Source organism: Somniosus microcephalus, chromosome 24 (assembly GCF_052327205.1).
Source record: "Somniosus microcephalus isolate GS21.2 chromosome 24, FLI_Smic_1.0, whole genome shotgun sequence".
In the NCBI taxonomy this organism is placed as follows: Eukaryota; Metazoa; Chordata; class Chondrichthyes; order Squaliformes; family Somniosidae; genus Somniosus; species Somniosus microcephalus.
In genome coordinates this window covers 5,044,641-5,070,637 of record NC_141010.1, presented here as the reverse complement: position 1 = coordinate 5,070,637, position 25,997 = coordinate 5,044,641, and the positions used below count along the sequence as shown (strand labels likewise).

The 25,997-nt window shown below is 44.3% G+C and overlaps 1 protein-coding gene across 1 annotated transcript in view; it reads left to right on the top strand.

Moving 5' to 3' along the window:
• Positions 1 to 25,997, top strand: part of LOC147100979 (ATP-citrate synthase-like) — a 96,969-nt gene that overhangs the window by 12,962 nt on the left and 58,010 nt on the right. The window contains 3 exon segments of the mRNA XM_085966109.1: positions 13,833 to 14,009; positions 20,383 to 20,505; positions 25,355 to 25,417. Coding sequence (XP_085822235.1) covers positions 13,851 to 14,009; positions 20,383 to 20,505; positions 25,355 to 25,417 — 345 coding nt within the window. The 5' untranslated portion in view covers positions 13,833 to 13,850.

Below are 25,997 nucleotides of genomic sequence, written 5' to 3'. Positions count from 1 at the left end.
GCTGAGGTACAGAGGGATCTGAGGGTCCTTGTACATGAATCACAAAAAGTTAGCATGCAGGTACAGCAAGTAATTAGGAAGGCAAATGGAGTGTTGGCCTTTATTGCAAAGGGGATGGAGTATAAAAGTAGGGAAGTCCTGTTACAACTGTACAGGGCGTTGGTGAGACCACACCTGGAGTACTGCGTACAGGTTTGGTCTCCTTATTTAAGGAAGGATATACTTGCATTGGAGACAGTTCAGAGAAGGTTCACGAGGTTGATTTCTGGGATGAAGCGGTTGCCTTAAAGGTTGAGCAGGTTGGGCCTATACTCATTGGAGTTTAGAAGAATGAGAGGTGATCTTATTGAAACATATAAGATACTGAGGGGGCTCGACAGGGTGGATGCTGAGAGGATGTTTCCCCTCGTGGGGAATCTAGAACTAGGGGGCATAGTTTCAGAATAAGGGGGCACCCATTTAAATCGGAAATGAGGAGGAATTTCTTCTGAGGGTCGTGAATCTTTGGAATTTCACTCCACAGCTTAAGGGAGCAACTCCCCACTGTAGCCGCAGTTATTGCTGGTGGTGCCAAATCTCGAACAGGATTGACCTCAGTCGTTCGAAGTTCACTCATGCAATTACTTTAACCGAAGTGATTGGTGTCCTGTTTCTTTTTTCAGATGTGGGAGAAAAGGGTGTATCAAAATGGTCTCTTTGCCCTGACCTGCTGTGACCTAAAACACAATTGTGTTAAGAGTGGTAATTAATTCGAAAACCTTTTTTGCTCGGCCTTTGTAAGCTTGTTTCTGCTGTAAAGCAGTAGAATCATAAAATGTTCCAGCACAGAAGCAGGCCGTTCGGTCCATCACATTCTGTGCCAGCTCTCTGAGCTGTACTGTCTCACTACCCTGTCCTTTCCCATGGACCTTTTTAAAAATAAATTTCTGTCTTTCAAGTATTTATCCATTGCCAGCACTTGCTGGGTAGAAATGGCCCTCTGTTTAATACCTCCCTTCATTGTTTGCTGATCCGGAATTGATGCTCTCTAGTGAAAATAGTTTTTCCGTATTTACCTTATTAAAATGTTGTTGTTTCAAAGCACGAGTGCATCCCAGGGCTCCGATAGTAATAAACCTTCTTAATCCCATTGTGCTGCTACCTTGTTGCTGACTCCTGATTGTGCTCTGTCCTATACAATGCCTATTCCGTGTGAGAATGTGGGGTTTTAGGGGTTACCTACAGCTCCAGGTAGCAATGCTCACCAAACTGTTCAGTTACAGGGGTAAGACTAGTTAGTTCTAGCTGAGTCACGATATTAAATATGGATCAGACAATATGTCTTTAGTTTGTTAGAACTCTTTGTTCTATTACGTAATGCCTGATGGCCTTGATGATGACTATAGGCTGGCTATTCAACTGCAAGCAGGTATTCCATAGCCCAGTCCTTTCCATGTCTGATTAGCATGCATTACTCACTTTCCAGCAGGAACCCTGAGCGCTTTTCCCCTCCTAACACCATCTTAGGCACACTGTTGTTGGTCCTATCTAAGATGAGCTGGCTCAGGACGGAATGGGGATCGAAGCTGGATTTTTAGTGGTGTGTGTGTAGTTCAGCTCCGTACTGAGGTGGTGGATTTAACTGAACCAGCAGGGGAGCTTTGTTTCAGCTTTTCAGTCATTGAATGGTGAAGCATCGAAATTCTGTTGCTAAATGATCAATGGGGAAAGCAAGAACAGGTCCAGCAGTGTTGTGGCTATAAATGGACTAGTAATCCAGAGCACGTGAGTTCAGAATTTGATTTCCGTTTACAAAAAGTTGTTTTTGGTAAAAGTGACAATGAAACTGTCTGATTGTTGTAAAAATCCAACTGGTTCACTAATGTCTTTTACGGAAGGAAACTTGCCATCCTTACCCAGTCTGGCTTATATGTGACTCCAGTCCTATACCGATGTGGCTGACTTAACTGCCTCTGCTGTAATGGCCTAGAAAGCCACTCGGTTTTACCAAACTGCAGCGGTTCAAGACGGCCACCCACCACCACCACCTCGGGACAACTAGGGATGGGCAATAAATGCCGGCCTTGCCAGTGACGCCCACATCCTGAGAATTAATTAAAAAGATGGTGTTTCAGACGACGGTTGTGGGGGTGGGTGAGTGAGGTCCAAGTTGTGAAGGAAGGAGTCTCTCACCCTTTCCATGTGTCTACACTGAGCCACTGAAGCGTTACGTTCAATCACTATCTAGTTCTTTGCCCCCACCCCACCACAAACATTTTAGACTTGCCCCTCTGTAGTTGTTTTTTTTTGCAGACAGAGAGGAAAAAAAACAGGGGGAGGGATGAAACTTGGATCTAATTGGAGGACACCAGGCCAAAGGAAAGGAGAGATTGTGTAACGAGGTGCAGAGTACAGACACCACGTCGTTGCAGGGGAGTTGACTAGATTCTGTTTAGTGTGTTCTCTGAATGTTTGCTCTCAGTACAAGGTGATCAATGCTGCAGTGTTTGCATGTACCTGCTTTTGTAGAACGTAACTTAATTTGCAATTGAATCTAAGTGAAATGTTTGGTTTGATCTTGAGTAGTGCCATGTATGTACTGTTTTATTTTTGGAGATATTTCCTCCTTTTTGCCCTTTTGATCTCCACAAGCCATGCATCATCTACAGCTGAAGGACTGTGTCACCTTCTCCTGATCTGCTATTGACTCCACGTCTTACCATTCAGTGATATGAACCCATTGAGAATACAATTTGATGTCTTTATTTCTACGAGTCTTCACCCACCGTATGTATTAAATTCACCTGAGCTTCCTGGTCCTGGCAATGGACATGCAGTGTACACGGAATGAGGAAGAACTAGTTTTCTAAACACCTTTCTTTGCTCTAACTTCAGCCCAATTGAATGTTGTCTTGTGTAATGGTGAATCAAGATCATCCTCACTGGGAAGTGTAGAAATTCCTCTAACAAAGAGAGGCATGATGGCAAGAGAGAGAGATATTACCCAAATCTTATGGATTTCCATATCTAACTCTGCCCCCACTATGGTTAAGAGCAGTTGCCTTCTTTGGACTCCCCTTCGTGTGGTCGTCAGTCCAGCTTTGTTCCTGAATAATTAAAGGACCGATATCTGAGACTTGCGTTACTTAAAAGTGCTTCGCCAGTGCAGAAACCGAGAGACTAATGTTGCTTTTTTCTTCCGTTTATGAATTCAGTTCTAAGTAGGACTCTGGGTATCAGCAAGTTGTACAGTGGTGTTGTGATTAATGCCACCTGAGGTTGGGCAATGCAATGGTAAACCATGGGGTCAGTATTTGGGAAAGAGGCTGTTTAGTCTTGCTGATAAATGAGACCATTATCATATGGAACTCTGGAAAAACTTCCTTTACTTTTTCTCCTCACCCCTGCCCAGCAAAAACCTGGAGAGGAAGCCAGTGCAAATGATGCGCTGGTCAAGTCAATGATGAACCAGATTTCTGATTTGTGTAACCCTGGAAGATGTGATTTTTGGTAAAAAGGGGCATGGATCAGACATGAATAGTGATATGGCTCCAGTTTCCTCTCCACATTTGGCTTTTTTTTGTACTAAAGATTTGTCTGGTTGTCACCACCTACTAGAAGTTGTGGTTCTTGCTCGATATTCTCCATGTGAACTTGGCTCTTCAGGTTGAGGGATGTCTGTACCAAGCAAGGAAACCACACTGCTGAATTCCCATCAAGCACACTCCTTTTGTACTCTTTCCTTCTCTTCCCTCCGCCAGCCCAGCGATCGGTGTGACATTTCCATTTCCCAAACCTTGTAGCTTGCGTGAAATCGGACTTTGATGCGGTTTCATGTGAATTATGACTAGTTTGTGCCCACTTCCCGAGTATTCCAAAGTAATTTCACAAGAACAGCCAAATGAGTGACGAGGTTTTCATCCCATCAGCCCAAGTGTAATTTGGGCAAAAGGCACCGAGAAGGTCAGACCTGAAACGTGAACTCTGTTTCTCTCTCCACAGATGCTGCCTGACCTGCTGAGTATTCCCAGCATTTTCTCTTTATATTTAGGTATAATTCAGACCAGATTTCTGAGATGAAAGGGTTCCTACCTGTGTTTGGATCTGCCCTGACCACTTCCAATTTATTTACTGTAGCCGTTAACCTTTAAACTATTCTGGAAGTTTGTGTCTGTGAGCGCTTCTAATTCAGACTGTCTCTATCAATAGCAAGTGATAACACTTGCTCCTATTTACATAGTAAAGATATGGTAGGTGTAGCTCCATATGCTGAGTGGGAGGAATGGGTGACTTTGGACCTTTGGTTCCCAAAGCTCTCCACCACAGTGGTTTTCCTCACCTCGTGTCTGGGTCTGTTGTAGACTCATTGAGGGCTTTGTTGACTGGCCCTAGCAATCAATTGCTTATCGATGTATCCTGTGACTACCAGGATGGTAGGAGGCAAACTAGATAGACCGTGGTCTTTTTTCATCTAGCAATTCCTATGATACCTTGCAGGCACTGTGGGGGCGTTGCAGTGCCATTATACTACTTGGGTCTGATGGCCAGTGAGAGACTGTTTTTTGCTGAATAGTGGAAACTATCCCAGCTGTCAGTGTGACAAATGTTCCTAATTCTTATAGAAGCAAATCTCTGGTTTGCTTCACCAAATATCTCTTGTCTTTTTTAAAACTTTTAACATTTTAATTCTTGTTTTCAAATTTCTCCGTGGCCTCACCCCTCCGTATCTCTAACCTCCTCTAGCCCTACAACTTTGAGATCTCTCTGCTCCTCCAATTCTGGCCTCGTGTGCATCGGCAATTTTCATCACTCCACTGTGCCTTCAGCTGCCTGGGCCCTAAGCTCTGGAATTCCCTCCCTAAATCTCTCCGCGCCTCTCTTCCCCCTTTCAAACGCTCCTTAAAACTACCTCTTTGACCAAGCTTTTGATTACCTGTCCTAGTGACTCCTTATGTGGCTCGGTGTCAAAATTTGTTTGATAATCACTCCTGTGCAGCGCCTTGGGATGTTTTACTACATTAAAGGTGCTGTGCAAATGGAAGTTGTTGCTTGGCCTTGAGCTTACTGCCACAGGCCTATAACTAACAGCTAACCTCTTTAACAGGGCAGGCTCTTGAGAACCCCCCATATTATATATTCAAAGAATGAAGAATTCTATCTTTTCTCCTTCCACCCCTTGTGAAGTACCACAAGCTTAGCTTGATTTCTGTTTAGCTTTTAGAAACCAGGACTTGTCGTAAATCAAATTTCCTTTTTCTGACTAGTTTCTCTCCCCAGTCTTGAGGGCTGACTGGCCGACTCCCGTTCCATGTTCCATACGATGGTATGAGGCGCGAGTTGGCTAGGATGGATTGGGGAATGTTACTTAAAGGGTTGACGGTGAATAGGCAATGGCAAACATTTAAAGATCGCATGGATGAACTACAGAATTTGTTCATCCCTGTTTGGCATAAAAATAAAACAAAAAAGGTGACTCAACATTGGCTAACAAAGGAAATTAGGGATAGCATAAGATCCAAGTCGAGGACATATAAATTGGCCAGAAAAAGCAGCAAACCTGAGGATTGGGAGCAGTTTAGGATTCGGCAAAGGACAAAAGGATTAATTAAGAAGGGGAAAATAGAATACGAGAGTAAGCTTGCAGGGAACATAAAAACTGACTAAAAGCTTCTATAGATATGTGAAGAGAAAAAGATTGGTGAAGTCAAGCGTAGGTCCCTTGCAGTCAGAATCAGGGGAATTTATAATGGGGAACAAAGAAATGGCAGACCAATTAAATACATACTTTGGTTCTGTCTTCACAAAGGAGTACACAAATAACCTCCCAGAGATGTCAGGGAACATAGGGTCTAATGAGAGGGAGGAACTGAATGAAATCAATATTTGTAGGGAAATGATGTTGGGGAAATTGACGGGATTGAAGGCCGATAAATCCCCAGGGCCTGATAATCTACATCCTAGGGTACTTAAGGAAGTGGCCCTAGAAATAGTAGATGCATTGCTGGTCATCTTCCTAAATTCTATAGACTCTGGAACAGTTCCCATGGATTGGAGGGTAGCTAATGTAACCCCACTATTTAAAAAAGGTGGTAGAGAAAAAACACGGAATTATAGACCGGTAAGCCTGACATCGGTAGTGGGGGGAAATGCTAGAGTGCATTATAAAAGATGTGATAGCAGAGCGCTTGGAAAACAGTGACAGGATCGGACAAAGTCAACATGGATTTACAAAAGGTAAATCATGCTTGACTAATCTACTGGAATTTTTTGAGGATGTAACTGGTAGAATAGATAAGGGAGAACCAGTGGATGTGGTGTATTTGGACTTTCAGAAGGCTTTCGATAAGGTCCTGCATAAGAGACTAGCGTGCAAAGTTAAAGCACATGGGATTGGGGGTAAGGTACTGACTTGAATAGAAAACTGGTTGGCAGACAGGAAGCAAAGAGTTGGAATAAAGGGGTCTTTTTCCGAGTGGAAGGCAGTGACTGGTGGGGTACCGCAGGGATCGGTGCTAGGACCCCAGCTGTTCACAATATATATTAATGATCTAGACGAGGGAACTAGATGTAATATCTCCAAGTTTGCAGATGACAAAGCTGGGTGGGCGTGTGTGCTGTGAGGAGGATGCAGAGAAACTCCAGTACGATTTGGACAGGCTGGGCGATTGGGCAGATGCAGTATAATGTGGATAAATGTGAGGTTATCCACTTTGGTGGTAAAAACAGGAAGACAGATTATTTTCTGAACGGCAATAGATTGGGAGCAGGGGAAGTGCAACGAGACCTCGGTGTCCTTGTGCACCAGTCGCTGAAGGTAAGCATGCAGGTGCAGCAGGCGGTTAAGAAGGCAAATGGTATGTTGGCGTTCATAGTGAGAGGATTCGAGTACAGGAGCAAGGATGTCTTGCTGCATTTGTACAGGGCCTTGGTGAGACCACACCTTGAGTATTGTGTGCAGTTTTGGTCACCTTATCTGAGGAAGGATGTTCTTGCCATGGAGGGAGTGCAGTGAAGATTCACCAGACTGATACCTGGGATGGCAGGAATGACGTATGAAGAGAGATTGGGTTGATTAGGCTTATATTTGCTAGAGTTTAGAAGAATGAGAGGGGATCTCATTGAAACTTATAAAATTCTAACAGGACTAGACAGACTAGATGCAGGAAGGATGTTCCCGATGGCGGGGGAGTCCAGGACCAGGGGTCACAGTCTAAGGATAAGGGGTAAGCCATTTACGACAGAGATGAGGAATTTCTTCACCCAGAGAGTGGTGAACCTGTGGAATTCTCTACCACACAAGGCAGTTGAGGCCAATTCATTAAATATATTCAAGAAGGAGTTAGATATATTTCTTAAGGTTAAGGGGATCAAGGGATATGGAGAGAAAGCAGGGACAGGGTACTGAATTTGGATGATCAGCCATGATCTCATTGAATGGCGGAGCAGGCTCGAGGGGCCGAATGGCCTACTCCTGCTCCTATCTTCTATGTTTCTGCGTTTCTATGTTCTGTCTTCAAGGCTCAGAGTTGTGCTGGGTAGAGATACACAAATGCCGGTCACCCTCCAGTACCTTTCCCAAGTGCTCCTTCATGTGAGTGTTGCTAGGCTGTCTGGCTGTGGGGGTCTGTTTTGTGTGACCTAGTCATTCACTGAAGGACCGAGTCAGCTGTCTGACCATCCACTTAGTTGGCAAGTGTTGTGATGGCCAAGCGGATGACTCTTACGGATAATAATAATCAACTTTATTGTCATTGTTAGTGCACAAGTGCAGTACAACGAAATGTAAGCTTGCGGCTCCCGAGAGTGTACATTTTGATTAAGACATTTAACATTCATTTGGCTTGTAACATAAACATAAACATAATAAAGTGCATTGACAGATGTGCAGGCTTTAGAGTTTATTTGTGGAGGTCAGTAGGATGACAGCCCTGGGAAAGAAGCTGTTCCTAAATCTGGTCGTTCGGGTGTGAATGCATCTGTAGCGTCTCCCAGATGGCAGGGGGGCGAACAGACTGTGGCTGGGGTGGGTAGGGTCTTTGATGGTCAGTGACCTCCGTAGACAGCGTTTCTAGTATATGTGCTCTATGGTCAGTAGCCGGGTGCCGGTAATGCGTTGGGCAGTTTTGACTACCCGCTGCAGGGCTTTCCGGTCATAGTAGCTACAGCTGCCATACCATACTGTGATACAGTTCGTCAGGATGCTCTCTATTGTGCAGCGGTAAAAGTTAGAGGGGATCAGGGGTGACAGGTTACACCCCTTCAGCCTCCTTAGGAAATATAGGCGCTGCTGGGCCTTCTTCACCAACGAGGAGGTATTGAGGGACCAGGAGAGGTCTTCCGTGATGTGGACTCCGAGGAACTCTGAGGATGGTGTACAGCAAACAGCACAATGATTTTAAAGTTGCAAAAAAGATCATTTGCATAGAAAGGTTTATCATGCTTCCTGTTCTGTCTATTCCCTTTGACTGTCGGGCATTATTTACATCTGTGGGTGTACATGAATGATTAATAGCAAAACTGAATAATGAAGTACATCTGCATTGGGGATGAGGTTGTCTGCTCAAGAATTTACATGATAGAAGATGGGCACAATGAGCTGTGACTGACGGGCTCTAAAGATTTGCCTTTGATGAGCCTGTCTAGTGACATTCCTACGAAACTGGTAAGCGTCATCAGTGCAAGGAGATTTTTCTGGTTCAATTTTGTTCTTGTTCTTTTGGGACCAAAAACTCATTCTCCCTCTTGGTAGGGGAGCAATAGCAAGTCGGTGCTGATTTACACTCAGCTGGTTTGATAGCTTAGTGCGCTACTGAGCCATAGAGAACAGGAAGATCCCAGGTTACATCCTAGTCTGTGCTGTTAGCCAGTATCGGCAGGGGAGTGCATCAGTTAGTCTCTGCTTTCCTGGGCTAAAGAGGGAATAAAAATCAGCTGAAGGAGGTTGAGTGTCCGTGGGTTAGCAAGTGCCCTTTCACTTCTGTGACCAGGGTCTAAGTTAGAATGGAAGTATCCTCTGTCTCGGTGTAAAGGTCCTAACGTGAAATGAGTTTGAACAGTCTCGATCAAGTTCCTCCCACAGTATGCAACTACCCTTCATTTGTCGATCACCAAAGCCACTCTGGCTAAAGGATAGTTGGTGTCAAAAATTGGAGTGGGGGTGGGGGGCGCGGGGGAAAACTACACTTGCTCTTGACTTTGATCGACTAGTATTCACAAATCGTGCTTGGGTGTAAAATATCTTGCACTATTTCATATTGTGAATCCTCATACAAATTGCTGAACCCGCCTCCTAGGTTTTAGGCTGACTCCGTGCTGCCTTATTCCTCTTACCAATATTTGTTTTCCTTTTATCTACAAGTATTTAACACAACTGCAGCTGTTGGACGTGATATTGTGGAAGATTGCCGTTTTTGTAGCTTGAGTGATAATTTGAACAGACCAGTAGAACAATTAAGTAGAAGAGGGAGTGTATCTTTCTTTATCAGCCAAGGCTATCGGAGCTATGACTGCACGCTCCCAGCTATACAATACTGATACTACAAGGACACATGAAATGCAGCACAACATTTATCTCTCTCTCTCTATCTTTATCTGGGGGTAAAAGTATTTATTGAATTGTAAAGATATCTTTGCAGGCAACCTTTACAGCTCAATGCAAGGCTCTTGGCATTGAAAGCAATCCTGTTTACCAGGTGATTTCTCCAAGATTGTTTTCTTTTAAAGAGTGGGACTCAGGCTCTGGCCACAGTTGTTTGACACAGGTTGCAGGTAGTGAAAATATTATTTATATAGCGTTAATCGTTTCTCAATGCTTCACGTGGTGAATTTATTTGACGTGTCTGTTCCGTGGCGAGACCCTGTTTATATTGCAGTGCTGTGGTATACAAAACTTGTTCTGAGTTCATGTTTCTAAGCTTGGTTATCTATTTCTGAACCAACAGCAATATGAAAAATGTTAATTGGTGGAACTAGATATTACCTTGTGATTATATAAACTTTTACCCAAGTTTTAAATAGTTTATTTTGGCTGCCCAGCTCTGAATTAAGTTGCCTTTCTGCCTTTACTCCAGGGTTACCAAAGCACATTTGTGACTGATTAACTGGTCGCACAGTGTATGTGCTATTCAGTGTGCTCTCACTGCAGTCAGGGAGTGGTGGAGACAGAGATGCACTTCCTCACAGCTTGTGGAAAATATCAGGGCATCAGGGAGAATTTCTACCAAAAATTCTCACAAATATGCCCTGATTTCAGAAATCTGAATGACAACCAAAAACTCCCATTCCTACTGGGAGAGGAGAGAAGCTGTATAACACTGGCGGCGCACTATGTTACAGCTTGCCATGAACAGAGGGACAACCAGTAAACTAAGAAAAAAAATATATATAAACAATGCGAATGTATATTTATACACTCAGGGATATACCTGTTTATACACTGTATGAATAGAACTGCGTTTATGTGCTAAACCATAAATGTATTTTGATGCTTTGGCAACATAAGATGTAACTTATCATGCCAATAAAGCGATTTAAATTGTAAATTGTAAAATTGAATGTCAGTCTCTTGTGTGACTGCAAATACTATATATTTTCTCCACCGACTATTTCCCCTGTGCTGTGGCTTTTAATAACCCCAAAGCACTTAGTGACGGTCTGTCTGCCAAATCGCATACATTTCTATCACTGTGCTACCAGAGAGTGGCAATTAAATCGGAGATGGAAAAGTTATTTAATGTATTGGCTCAATTAGCTATATTTTCATGCTCTTCCCTTGGAGAGCAGTGGAAGGATCTGCAGGCTGATTAACAGTCTGACAGGCCGCAACGTGAACGCTCCTTCCATGAATCATAGAATGGTTACAGCACAGAAGGAGGCCATTCGGCCCGTCGAGCCCGTGCCGGCTCTCTGCGAGAGCACTTCAGCTAGTCCCACTCCCCCGCCCTTTCCCCGTAGCCCTGCAATTTTTTTTCCTTCAGGTAGTTATCCAACTCCCTTTTGAAAGCCACGATTGAGTCTGCCTTCACCACAGATTTAAAGTAATTGGAAGGTTTAGAGGGGATTTGAGGGGAAATTTCTTCACCCAGAGGGTTGTGGGGGTCTGGAACTCACTGCCTGAAAGGGTGGTAGAGGCAGGAACCCTAACCACATTTAAAAAGTACTTGGATGTGCACTTGGGATGCTCTAACCTGCAGGGCTACGGACCAAGAGCTGGGAAGTGGGATTAGGCTGGATAGCTCTTTGTTGGCCGGCGCGGACACAATGGGCCGAAATGGCCTCCTTCTGTGCTGTAACTTTCTATGATTCACCGGGACTGTCTCGAGCCGGGATCGAACCCTGCACCTCCTGGGCATTAATGTGGCGGAGTGGATCACCCGCCTCATACAGAATCCGTGCCGTTTTCAACTCACTGAAATCATTGAGCTGAGGAATGAAGTACTGGGGGCTACAGGTCTGTCCCTGGGGGGGGGGGGTGAAGTCCTGGGGGCTACAGGTCTGTCCCTGGGGGCGGGGGTGAAGTCCTGGGGGCTACAGGTCTGTTCCTGCGGGGGTGAAGTCCTGGGGGCTACAGGTCTGTTCCTGCGGGGGTGAAGTCCTGGGGGCTACAGGTCTGTTCCTGCGGGGGTGAAGTCCTGGGGGCTACAGGTCTGTTCCTGGGGCTGGGAATGATCTGAGGGGATAAATTGAGTATTGCACACCACTGAACTGTAAATGCACGGACACCAATACACGTGCCTGTTGCTGACCTGAGACCAATAGCTGCACCGTGCAATTCTCAGGCTGAAGCATGCAACTGGTGCTGTGGGCTGTGAATCGCACTGTACCGATCGGGATAGCCCTGCGCTTGCTCAGTTGCGAGCTACATTCCTGGCTCACTCCTGAAATGCTAACGATGGGTTTCAGAACTTTAGCAGTTTGAGTCTTTTTAATGTTTTGACAAAGTAGGCCCTGCACCCACCCTAATTGAGCACTTTTAAAATCTATGATAGAAACAGCGTCAACGTTTCAGGTCGAGGACCTTTCGTCAGAACTGGAAAAAAGCAGGAAAAGGAATAGATTGTGAAGCAAGTTAGGGGCTGGGAAAAGGGGGAGGGGGTGAAAGAACAAAAGGGAAGGTCAGTGATAGGATAGAAAGCAGGAGAGGTTAAGAGACATTGAGAGATATTCAAGGCGAGAGGAGGTGGTAATGGGACAGGTTAAGGAACAAAGGATGGCCATCGAGTCAGAGTTTTACAGCACAGAAAGAGGCCCTTCGGCCCATCGTGTCTGTGCCGTCCATCAAGCCCTGTCCAATCTAATCCCATTTTCCAGCATTTGGTCCGTAGCCTTGTATGCAATGGCATGTCAAGTGCTCATCCAAATGCTTCTTGAATGTTGTGAGGGTTCCTGCCTCTACCACCCTTTCAGGCAGTGAGTTCCAGATTCCAACCACCCTCTGGGTGAAAAAGTTCCTCCTCAAATCCCCTCTAAACCTCCTGCCCCTTACCTTGAATCTATGCCCCCTTGTTATTGACCCCCCTACTAAGGGGAGGTGTGAGTTGCGCGGGCAGAGTGAAGGACAGCTGCCCTGTGGGAGGGAAGAACAAAAGGCCAAACAAAAGTGTGGATAAAAAAATAATAAAAATGTGATAGGGGCCGAGGTTATGATCTGAAATTGTTGAACTCTATGTTGAGTCCAGAGGGCTGTAGCGTGCCTAATCGAAAGATGAGGTGCTGTTCCTCGCGCTTACGCTGAGCTTCCGTGGAACCTAATCTAATTGGGCTCCAGTGCAGTGTCAAGTCCAAGCAGGGTGCAACAACCTCCGAGGCATCACAAATGTAGGCAGATTGGGTTTGAGTCATAAGGTCACTTTTGGTGGGAGTATAATCAAATATGTACAGTTGATGGTCTTATTGTTGATTGAAAGGCACTCTGATGAAACACTTGAAATGGGATTCACATGGTTCTGATCATGGGCATTGCGTGTTTAGTGTACAACATTCACTACATGCCACTACCACAGATTCAGTTTTGAAAGAAAAAGAAAGACTTGCATTTATATAGCGCCTTTTATGACCACTGGACGCCCCAAAGTGCTTTACAGCCAATGAAGTACTTTTTGATCTGTAGTCACTGTTGTAATGTAGGAAACATGACAGCTGATTTTCACATGTCAAGATCCCACAAACAGCAATGTGATAATGACCAGATAATCTGATTTTTAGTGATGTTGATTTGAGGGATAAATATTGGCCAGGACACCGGGGAGAACTCCCCAGCTCTTTTTCGTAATAGTGGCCGCGGGATCTTTTACGTCCACCTGAAAAGGCAGACGGAGGCTCTGATTAACATTTCATCCAAAAGACGGCACCTCTGACAGTGCAGCACTCCCTCAGCACTGCACTGGAGTGTCTGCCTCGATATTTGTGCTCAAGACTCTGGAGTGGGACTCGAACCCGCAACCTTCTGACTGAGGCGAGCGAGCTACTCACTGAGCCGTGGCTGACGCTCGAGTCAAACAAAACCCTTCTGCTTTCATCATAACAATTTTTAACTTGCACAATCTTGAAGATGAATCCGTGTGAATTTTGTTTTGTAAGAACTTGAAATGCGAATGGTCAAATCACTAGATAACCTGTAGCTGATCAAAGTCCACAATATATTCCACTGACCCAACATCATCATAAAAATGTACTTGCTGCCCCAGCTTGTGTTCACTCGTGTGTTGATGGCATTTTGTAAAGTGCAAAATTCTGCTAGTTTTGGACTAGTCGCACTGCATGGGATTTGAAGTTGATTTCTTGTCTCTTACTTGTTGAAGATTGGTGATTTTACTTTTAATATTTTGTTTTTTCTTCACTTTTTTTTTTTACAGAAACCCAACTGAACAGCCATGTCTGCAAAAGCCATATCTGAGCAGACTGGTAAAGAATTCCTTTACAAATACATCTGCACAAAGGCTGCAATTCAGAACAAGTTCAAATATGCCAGACTGCGACCTGAAACCGACTGGGGCCTCCTAGTCCAAGAGCACCCCTGGCTCCAGTCTGAGGTGGGTGTGTAGGACATGTTGGTAGCCATGTTGAAGGGTGCAGTGGTGGTTTTAATAATGCAAATGCTGCAACACGAGAGGTGTCAGCTACAGTGATCAAATATCTTGTAAATATGCAACGACTACAACTCCATGTAAATTAAAAATGTATTTACAGATTGTTCATAAAGGGAGAAAGGGATAGACTGAGTAATTACAGGCCAGTCAGACTAACCTCGGTGGTGGGCAAATTGTTGGAAAAATTCTAAGGGACAGTATTAATCTTCATTTAGAAAGGCACTAACAATCAGCATGGATTTGTTAAGGGAAGGTCGTGTCTGACTAAATTGATTGAATTTTTTGAGGAGGTAACAAGGAGGGTTGATGAGGGTAGTGCGTTTGATATAGTCTATATGGATTCTAGCAAGGCTTTTGTTAAGGTCCCACATGGCAGACTGGTCAGGAAAGTAAAAGCCCATGGGATCCAAGGGGAAGTGGCAAGTTGGATCCTAAATTGGCTCAGTGGCAGGAAGCAAAAGGTAATGATCGGACAAAAGGTAATGATCGGATGTTTTTGTGACTGGAAAGCTGTTTCCAGTGGAGTTCCACAGGGCTCAGTACTAGGTCCCTTGCTTTTTGTGGTGTATATATCAGTGATCTAGACTTGAATATAGGGGGTATGATTAAGAAGTTTGCAGATGATACTAAAATCGGCTGTGTGGTTGATACTGAAGAAGGAAGCTGTAGACTGCAGGAAGATATCAATAAATTGGTCAGGTGGGCAGAACAGTGGCAAATGGAATTCAATCCGGAGAAGTGTGAGGTAATGCATTTGGGGAGGGCTAACAAGGAAAGGGAATACACATTAAATGGTAGGACACTGAGTAGTGTAGAGGAACAAAGGGACCTTGGAGTGCATGTCCACAGATCCCTGAAGGTAGCAGGCCAGGTAGATAAGGTGGTTAAGAAGGGATACGGGATACCTTCCTTTATTAGCCAAGGCATAGAATATAAGAGCAGGGGGGTTATGCTTCAACTGTATAAAACACTAGTTAGGCCACAGCTAGAGTACTGCGTGCAGTTCCGGTCACCACATTACAGGAAAGATGTGATTGCACTAGAGAGGGTACAGAGGAGATTTATGAGGATATTGTAAAGACTGTAGAATTTTAGCTATGAGGAAAGATTGGATAGGCTGGGGTTGTTTTCTTTGGAACAGAGGAGGCTGAGGGGAGACTTGATTGAGGTGTATAAAATTGAGGGGCCTGGATAGGAAGGACCTATTTCCCCTAGCACAGAGGTCAATAATCAGGGCATATAAAATAATTGGTCGTAGGTTTAGAGAGGAGTTGAGAACTTTTTTCACCCAGAGGGTGGTGGGGGTCTGGAACTCCCTGCCTGAAAGGGTGGTAGAGGCAGAAACCCTCACCACATCTGAAAAGTACTTGAAGTGTCGTAACCTACAGGGCTACGGACCAAGAGTTGGAAAGTGGGATTAGGCTGGAAAGCTCTTTTCCGGCAAGCACAGACACGATGGGCCGAATGGCTGATTCTAGAAGGAATTTGGATCTCAAATTCAAATCCCCACATGTAGAGCTCCATTTATGGAGGAGTTGAACTGTGAGATTGAGTCATGGGTTGTGTTTAATTTAGAAAGGGTTCTTTTTAAAGGCCAACAATACCAAGTAGGGAGGAGAGAATGCTTTCCCTCCTGTCCGCTGTGGCTCAGTGGGTAGCATTCTCACCTGAGTCAGAAGGTTGAGAGTTCAAGTCCCAGTCCAGACACTTGAGCACAATAATCTAGGCTGACGCTCCCAGTGCAGTGCTGAGGGAGTGCTGCACTGTCTTTCGGATGAGATGTTAAACAGAGGCCCCCGTCTGCCCCCTCAGGTGGATGTAAAAGATCTCGTGGCACTATTTTGAAGAAGAGCAGGGGAGTTTTCCCTGGTATCCTGACCAATATTTATCCCTCAACCAACATCACTTTAACTTTTTTTTTTTTTTTATCTGGTCATTATTGCATTGTGTTTTGTGGGATCTTGCTGTGTGCAAATTGGCTGCCACGTTTCCTACATTGCAACAGTGACTACACTTCAAAAGTACTTTACTGGCTGTAAAGCGCTTTGGGATGTCTGGTGGTCATGAAAGATGTTCTATAAATGCAAGCCTGTCCTCCTTTCTTGGTCCAGTTTTATTAATTTCATAGTACAGGAAACTTTATGCTATCCGGCACCGACGGGACCGAGCTGCTGCCGTTCCCTCCAAACTGCCGTACACTCCAGAGCTAATGTTGAAACATACGGAGATTTTCATCTCCGTATGAATCAACAAACCCTGTTGCTTAGCAACAGCCTCAACAGTCAGCAAGCGTCTCTGTAGCGTCTCTAGCTGAAGCTGTTGCTTAGCTACAGACGTTGCAGAGCTTGACTGTTCAAAAAAAGAAACGAAAAGAATAAAAAACGGCTCCTGATTTTTGCTGGTGGCTCGAGCTTGCCGGGCGGTTCGCCTCCGGATAACAAAGATTCCTGTACTGCCCCAGTATGTCTGTGCTGGGATGAACACACTTTCAAGCACCCAATGTCTGCATCAAGTGCTTCCAGGTCAGGCACCGATCACATCTTGGATGTAGAGTAAAGATCCCTCTACTTTGCCCAACAATGTGCCTCTGTTCCCCTGACTGCAGCAGCCCCGTAATCCCACAGCAACCAGACCCGAGTGACATTGCCAATTACGACTAAATTATGGGCTGTTTCACACTGTAGACCCATAATCACTAGATTGAGACTGCTCAAACTTGTTTCACATGGGATCCCTGTAGTCAGCAGCAGAAGTGACATTTATCCCATGCGATCTGGGATGGACGAGAGTGCTGGTTCTTTGAGGTGCAAGATTAGTATCTAATGTGCTGTGCCATCCAGTTCCCCAGACCATTCTATTTAAAGCCTCATTATATTGAAGGTGATGAAGCTGTTGCTGAGGCTGGTGGGCCTGCCCAATGTTTGAATCTATTCCTAAATGTGTAGAAGCATGTTTACAGTCTTCTGGGCTCAACGTTGAGTTCAACAATTTCAGATCCTAACCTCTGCCCCCATTTTTTTTTGGATGGCAGCTGTTGATGGTTCTGCTATTCTAGACCCATCTTTTGTTTCTTGTCCCATTGCCATCCCCTTTTGCTTTGCACTATCATCCCATTAGTTGTTTAATCTCTCCTGCCTTCCACCCTATCACAGACTTTCCCTTTTTGCCCTTTCCTCCCCTCCCGCCTTTCCCTGCCCCTGCACTTGTTTGAAGCCTGTTAGATCTCTAATCTTTTCCTGTTCTGACGAAAGGTCATCGACCTGAAACGTTGACTCTTTCTCTCACCGCAGATGCTGCCTGACCTGCTGAGTATTTCCGGCATTTTCTATTTTTAGTTCGGATTTCGTTTTCGTATGTAGAAGCAATTGGGTTACTGTGCTGCTGTAAATGAGATCCACGTGAACTGGCTACAACTTTTTTAACTTGGCATGTGACTTGGTTGTTTTGAGGGGTTTGTTTGCAGGGGACCGGAGGTTTTTGGAGCATTTTCACGAAGGAGGTTTTTGTTTAAAACTCCTTTCATGGAATCTTCTGTATGAAGGTGGTTGTGTGTTGATGTGGGCATATGGTGCTAATTACGCGCTGGGGTTCCCCTCGCCTTTCACCCTTTTCTCAGATACTGACTCGCTGGGGTACAGTTCCACTGGTGCCGGATGTTGCCTGGTATCTTGCCTGAATGGCCATTCCTTGTGTGTTGGCAGGCTATTCAACTGTGGGAGCTGTCGGAGCCAAGCCTGATCCTGTTCCTACCTAATATCCCACCATTGATTGTGAGCTTGAATTCAGTAAATTTGGTCATTTGTGAATTGTCACTAGGAAAAATGACCATGAAAAATTAAAATCCAACTGCTTCACATGCCCTTCAGGAAAGGGAACTTGCCCACCCCGATTGGTCTGACCTACACTTAATTCTAGTCAACACTATTTGACTTATTGCCCTCCTGAAGTGGCTTAGTGAGGTAGAAGGCCCACCACCACCTTCTCTGGCAAGTAGGAATAGGCGATAAAAGCAACCTTGTCAACACTGCCCATCCCCTGAGGAGAAACAAAACCTGCAGGAGTTACTGGCTGTTCAAGAGGAGCAGGACAATTGACTATTCCTTCCCAAACACAAGGAGGCTGAGGGTAACAAAACACCCCAACTGATGCTCTGCCTGAGATCGGCTAACTCAGTGTGGAATAAGGAGGCAAACTTGGGATATCCTGGTCTGTGTGACTTGGTCCCTTTTCAGGGTAGCTTGCACGCAGTCTGTTCTGGGGTGCTACCCATGTGTGGGCTGAGCAGATCTTTTGCACAAGATTTCTGTCTTGAGCAAGTTGCACCTGTGCCAGGAATATCTGTCCAGATACACCATGAAGATAGCAGAAAATATAGGAAAACAGGAAACCTAGCAGAAGTGTTGGCAATTTGAGGCCTTTTGATTAAAATTAAATTAAACTCTGAAACTCTTCCTAAATTTAAAGGGCTCTTGTGTGTTACTTTGTGAGACATGAGGTTTTTGGAGCTTTGAATTTAGACTTGTCTAATATTTTTAAAAGCAAGAATTGGATCCAAATGGAGAATAATTTTGGTGCACTGACAGTCTGCTTCTAGATGTCATTAGTAAACTGGGAGAGGGTGGAATGGTGACCCCCCAGAAACGGCAGTAGAGAAGCCGTATTCATACTGTATTGGACTCGTCTCATCTTCCATTAGTGTCCCAATTGTAATATCTGAATGTTGGTGACTTGTAGCTGGACCTAATGTGGGTTTAAATATCATTATTTTTAATTGGTTAAGGATACATATTTATAGTTTTCTTTGTATGGTGTTCTCTGATTTACCTCCTAGATTCCTGATATTGACCACCATATGCTGACCAGTAGGAGATGCATCAGGGTGGCCTTTGACTATTGGTGTCATGCTGTCCCTCTTTGGCATGTTTAGTCCCCCTCCCATTCACTGCCCCTTTGTCCAGCGACTGCAGGACTGAGATCAGGAGCTGTGGGTGGGTCTAGCTGTCATTCTGCGCATTGAACTCCGGATTGTACACCAGCGTGATGTCCAGTAGCCAGGGTCTACTGTGTTGCTCTCTTGAATGCGTAGCTCAATTTATCACTCCACACTTAATTTGAGTGCAACCGACAGTGGTGACTTACGAAAGCTTCAAAAGCTTAACGGTTTTGTATCGTGCTCTGGCAAGCCAGACATTTGGAAATCAGTTTCAGACTAATTAAATTTTCTTTTTTTAACTTGCGACAGCCAGCAATGTCATTTTACATAAATCTGTTTGATAAAATTGGCTTTTACAATTAAGTGGATCGTGAGCCTGACCAATTTGGCAGAAACGTCATGTTGCATGTAGCATAATTCAATTTTTATTGACGCTTCCTTTTAAGCTGTGACCTTCTCGAGGTTAAGTTTGTTTTCTACATTACTTTCCATAAGTTGGAATCTAAAGGATGTGGGCTGTAATCCAAACAGCAAGATTGTCTCGATTCTGACAAAAAGAATCAATTGTTGTTGGAAGAGGACAGTGGCAGGGAACCCGAATGAAACTTGCATTGGATGCTGCTTTTGTTGAGGTTTGCGGGGATGTAAGTTGCTGCCAGCAAGCGATTTAGCTGCAAAGCACTTGAATCAAAAGAGCTGAACTACTGTAAAATCCCAGTTTTTAAGATTGAAACCCTTTGTGGTCTCCTTTCATGTGTAGCAACAAACTGCTCCTTTTATTTTCAATAAATTTTGCTCCAGTTGAGGCTGATCTGGATAGGTCTGGCTAATCTCTCAATAATTAAAATCCATTTGATGAAAGTTTAAGACTTGTATTTCTGTAGTGCCTTTTGCAACCTCGGGACGTCCCAAAGTGCTTTACAACCAATGAAGTACTTTTGACGTGTAGTCACTGTTGTAGGAAACACGGCAGCCAATTTGTGCACAGCAAGCTCCCACAAACAGCAATGTGATAATGACCAGATCATCTGTTTTAGTGGTGTCAGTTGAGGAATAAATATTGGCCCCAGGACACCGGGGAGAACTCCCCGGCTCTTCAAAATAGGGCCATGGGATCTTTTACGTTCACTTGAAAAGTAATTCATTGGCTGTGAAGCGCTATGGGATGTCCTGAGGATATGGAGGGTTCTATATAAATGCAAGTTCTTCTTTCAAGGGAAACTATTTGACTAAAACGACTGAAGGATTTCTTCTGTTAAATTCTAAGGGTTTGAGTTCCTCTGTTCTTTTAGCCTCGGTATGCAAGTGCTTCATTAGAAATCTTGTTTTAATTGGCTCAACCTTTCTCTCTCTCTCTCTCTCTCTCTCTCTCTCTCTCTTTAGCGTCTGGTGGTGAAGCCAGACCAGCTGATTAAGCGCCGTGGGAAGCTGGGCCTGATCGGGGTTAACCTGGACTTGAGCGGAGTGAAGGAATGGTTAAAGCCACGCCTGGGATGGGAGCTGACGGTAAGTGCTGTAACCTGTGGGAGGGGGGTGGGGGGGACAGTGTGAGGACAACACGACTGCAGTGGAAAGTGTATTGCTTGACTGATCCAACTGACACGAGATTTAACTTTTCTATTACGGTGACAGCGCTGATTCATTGCGATGATTCATCTTCCATTTGATAACTAAATTGCTGCGGCAGACTTGCAGCAAAGAAGTCTGCCAAGTGGAGTTATCGTGTCCTTTGTTGAAGGTTGAGCTGACGCCCATCCTTCAAACGATCCAGCTTTCCCCACTCGTTGAAGTGCTGCAACCTGCAGCATTGATACAGATTCTGGTTCAGGGCTATTTTAATCCAGTAACTCTTTGTATAATGAAAAACTGGATGTTACGTTAAAATTAACAATGACTGATAATGGGCCCATGTCAGAATTTGAAGCCAAGGCAGTGATTCCTGTTTTTTTGGGAGTGGTTGGGGCAGCGAGGTAAGGATTTGAACACAGTAAAGATGTTAGCCAGAGTCTGCATCAAGCATTCCTAGGGTAGATGTACCCCTGGTTAGAATCATTGGACATCTCCATCTCTCCCTCTTTCTCCCCCCCCCCCCCCCCCCTCCCCCAATTCAGTTATCTAGATGTGTTCCAGAAGAACATAAAAAATAAGAGCAGGAATAGGCCATACGGCCCCTCGAGCCTGCTCCGCCATTCAGTAAGATCATGGCTGATCATCGACCTCGACTCCACTTTCCCGCCCCATCTCTGTATCCCTTGATTCCCCATGAGTCCAAAAATCTATCACTCAAAGACTCAGCATTCACAGCCCTCTGGGGCAGTGAATTCCAAAGATTCACAACCCTCTGAGTGAAGAAATTCCTCCTCATCTCAGTCTTATCCTGAGACGATGCCCCCTAGTTTGAGACACTCCAGCCAGGGGAAACGACCTCTCAGCATCTACCCTGTCAATCCCCTTCAGAATCTTAAATGTTTCAATGAGATCACCTCTCATTCTTCTAAACTCCAGAGAGTATAGGCCCATTCTACACAATCTCTCCTCCATAGGACAGCCCTCTCATCCCAGGAATCAATCTGGTGAGCCTTTGTTGCACTGCCTCCAAGGCAAGTATATCCTTCCTTGGATAAGGAGACCAAAACTGTGCCCAGTACTCCAGGTGTGGTCTCACCAAGGCCCTGTACAATTGTAGCAAGACTTCCTTACTCTCATACTCCAACCCCCTTGCAATAAAGGCCAACATGCCATTTGAAAGTTTCTCCCCATTTAAAAAATATTCTGTTTTTCTATTCTTCCTACCAAAGTGAATAACCTCACATTTCCCTACATTATACTCCATCTGCCACCTTACTGCCCACTCACTCAGTCTATCTATAGCCCTTTGCAGACTCTGTGTTCTCCTCACAGCTTACTGTCCCACCTAGCTTTGTATCGTCAGCAAACTTGGATACATTACACTCGGTCCCTTCATCTAGGTCATTAATATAGATTGTAAATAGCTGAGGCCCCAACACTGATCCTTGCGGCGCCCCACTAGTTACAGCCTGCCAACCTGAAAAAGATCTGTTTATCCCTACTCTCTGTTTTCTGTCCATTAACCAATCCTCTATCCATGCTACTATATTACCCCCAACTCCATGAGCCCTAATCTTGTGTAATAACCTTTTATGTGGCACCTTATCGAATGCCTTTTGGAAATCCAAATATACTACATCCGCTGGTTCCCCTTTATCTACCCTGCTAGTTACATCCTCAAAAAACTCTAATAAATTTGTCAAACACGATTTCCCTTTCATAAAACCATGTTGACTCTGCCTAATCAGGTTATGATTTTCTAAGTGCCCTGATACCACTTCCTTAACAATGGACTCCAGCATTTTCCTGATGACTGATGTTGGGCTAACTGGCCTGTAGTTCCCTGTTTTTTCTTTCCCTCCTTTCTTGAATAGCGGTGTTACATTTGCGACCTTTCAATCCACTGGGACCATTCCAGAATCTAGAATTTTGGAAGATCAAAATCGATGCATCCACTATCTCTTCAGCCACCTCTCTCAAAACCCTAGGATGTAGGCCGTCCAGTCCAGGAGGTTTGTCGGCTTTTAGTCCCATTAGTTTCTCTAGTACTTTTCTCTACTTATATTAATTTCTTTAAGTTCCTCACCCTCATTAGACCCTTGTTTTGCTGCCATTTTTGGTACGCTTTTTGTGTCTTTTACTGTGAAGACAGATACAAAATATTTGTTTAACGTTTCTGCCATTTCCTTATTCCCCATAATTTCTCCTGTCTCCGCCTCTAAGGGACCAACTTTTGCTACTCTTCCTTTTTACATATTTGTAGAAACTCTTACAATCTGATTTTATATTTCTTGCTAGTTTTCTCTCATTCTGTTTTTTCCTTTATTATCAATTTTTTGGTCATCCTTTGCTGGTTTCTGAAACTCTCCCAATCCTCAGGCTTACTATTATTCTTTGCAACATTATAAGCTTCTTTCAATCTAATGCTATCCTTAACTTCTTTAGTTAGCCACAGTTGGATCACTTTTCTCGTGGCGTTTTTGTCTCTCAAGGGAATGTATTTTTGTTGAGAATTATGAAATATTTCTTTAAATGCTAGCCACAGCTTATCTGCTGCCATACCTTTTAATCTATTTTTCCAATCTACCTTGGCCAACTCGCCCCTGATACCTATGTAATTGACTTTATTTAAGTTTAAGACTCTAGTTTCGGACTTAGGCAAGTCACTCTCAATTAATGTGAAATTCTATCATATTATGATCACTCTCCCCCAGAAGATCCTTTTACTATGAGCTTGTTAATTAACCCTGTCTCATTACACAATACAAGATTTAATATAGCCTGTTCCCTTGTTGATTCCATGACACATTGTTCTGGGGAACTGTCCCGAATGCATTCTATGAACTCATCCTCCAGGCTACCTTTGCCAATTTGATTTGTCCAGTCTATATGAAGATTAAAGTCCCCCAAGATTATTGCATTACCTTTGTTGCAAGCTCCTACTATTTCTTGATTAATATTCTGTTCAATGGTATAGCTACTGTTAGGGGGCCTATATACTACTCCTACCAGGGGGCCTATATACTACTCCTACCAGTGTTTTCTGCCGACACTGGCTTCAGAATTGCGGGCACTCTCTGCTTTGCCCCCTTTGCAGAATGGGGTGCAGCAATTCAAGCAAAAATGATTACACTGTGTAAATCTGGCAATGCAGACTCTTAATCCAAGCAAAGGATGTGTTTGCCTTTTAGTTAAATTCAGACAGGCACTTGGTACGGTGCTAGAAACCTTGACCGAAGCCTTTGGTGAATTTCAAATGGGGTTTTGGGAGTGTGCTGTCACTACTCTGCTGACTTTTCTGGCCTGGAATTTGAAAGCAGCGTGAAAGTTCGGCTTTACAACACGTCTGATGCAGACAGCTTGTCGCCTGGTGAGCTGCCCTGGAGCAGCCCTTCCTCATAAATACAATTACGGCTGTCTGTTAAACGCCAGACCGAGGGGACAGTCCATTAGGGAATGTAAAGAAATTCGCTGCTTCTAGCACCACAGCCGTAATGAAGTTGTCTGCTTGCATTTTGTTTGATGTATTTGACATGTGAAATGTAATTTACTAATGCCAACCACAGCAGCCTCTTTCAGTGATGTTCAGTTGCTATGCTCTGGTCTAAACAGAGAGGAAGACTTCAGTAGTTTGCTCCTACCATTAATTAGTCACGCTCTGTAGAATCAACATGTTGGTGCTGAGTGATACGGTGTCACGATGGGAATCACTGACTCGCCCACCCCACCAGATGATGCTGCGCTGTCCAGGGTATTACAGAATCTACAGCACAAAGGGACCGCTCAGCCCAGCTGGTCTGTGCCGGATAGAGAAAGTTAAACCCATAACACTAATTTCAGATACGTTCTGCTTTGAGATGGATTCAGGATCAAACCTGTATTCCCACCTGTGGTGGCACCACAGACTTTGGTGCGAGTCTTGCCTCTGAGTCAGAAGGTTGTGGGTTCAACTCCCACTCTAGAGTCTTGAGCACAAAAATCTAGGCTGACACTCCAGTGCAGTACTGAGGGAGTGCTACACTGTCAGAGGGGCAGTACTGAGGGAGCACCGCACTGTCGAAGGGGCAGTACTGAGGGAGTGCTGCACTGTCGGAGGTGCCATCTTTTGGATGAGATGTTAAACTGAGGCCACATCTCATCTGGTAGATGTAAAAAGATCCAATGGCACTATGAAGAGCAGGGGAGTTCTCCCCGGTGTGCTGGCCAATATTTATCCCTAAATCAACATCACTAAAACCGATTATCTGGTCATTATTACATTGTTGTTTGTAGGACTTTGCTGTGTGCAAATTGGCTGCCGCGTTTCCTACATTACAACAGTGACTACACTTCAAAAAGTACTTCATTGGCTGTAAAGCACTTTGGGACGCTGTGAAAGGCGCTGGAGAAAGTGCTGCCTCATTGCTGTTAGATTGATAGTTTCTTAATGTAGCAGCTTTAAATGATAAGCCTGTGGGCAATTGAAGATGTAGTTCAGTGGAAGGGAATTTGGCTGCAGGTTCCTTGGTTAAATCTGGGTGCCGCCTGTACTGTCATGTGCTATAATAAAGGTATCCTGGCCAATCTTCCCATCGCCACCAGCATCTCATTGCTGTTTGTGGGATCTTGCTGTATGCAAGATACCTACACTGTTGGCCTACAAAGGGCGACTGCACTTCAGTATAATCTCTGTAAAGCATTTCTGAGCAATATACTGTAAGATGCTATGTACACACAAGTTCTTTGTTTCTGACAGAATGCAGTCGGTTTTTAGTATTTTTTTGCTGATTTAACTTTATTTAACCAGGTTGGACAGGCAAAGGGTGTTCTGAGAAATTTCCTGATTGAACCATTTGTACCTCACGAACAGGTTAGTCAAACCATAAATTATTTTTATAAAAAAAAAAATTAATTTGCCGTTTGTTGCTGGCGCAATGGCAAGAAATATTATGCGGTTTAGTAGCTTATAATGTTGCAGCACTCACTACTTCTGTTGTATAATGCTTAATTTGCACACGGGTAGAGTTTAAATAAAACATGTTTAATCCTGACTTGTGATTCTCTTCACAGTTCAGTAGTTTTTACCTCTTTGATTTAAAAGATTCTGACAGTCTTGACAGGAGCAAAGCTTGGGTCCCTGGGCAGCGAGCTGTCAGGAGTTGGGAGTGTGACTGACGGTTAACACTCTGCATCAGTGCGTCAGGATGAAATGCTGCAATTTATTTCGGTTCCTGATCTCTGAGGTACCCTGTTTGATCAGCAGGTGCACATTATAGAAATGACGACATCTGAATGGAATTATGAATAGGCACGTTCTTGGTTCATAAGATTTCTTCATTCTTACTCTAGAATACAAAGCTAGGTGGGGGTGTAATCTGGCAGGAAGAATGGAAAAGCAGAATATTTTTTGAAAAGTAATTTTGGTATACAGATGGATTTGGGTGTCCTTG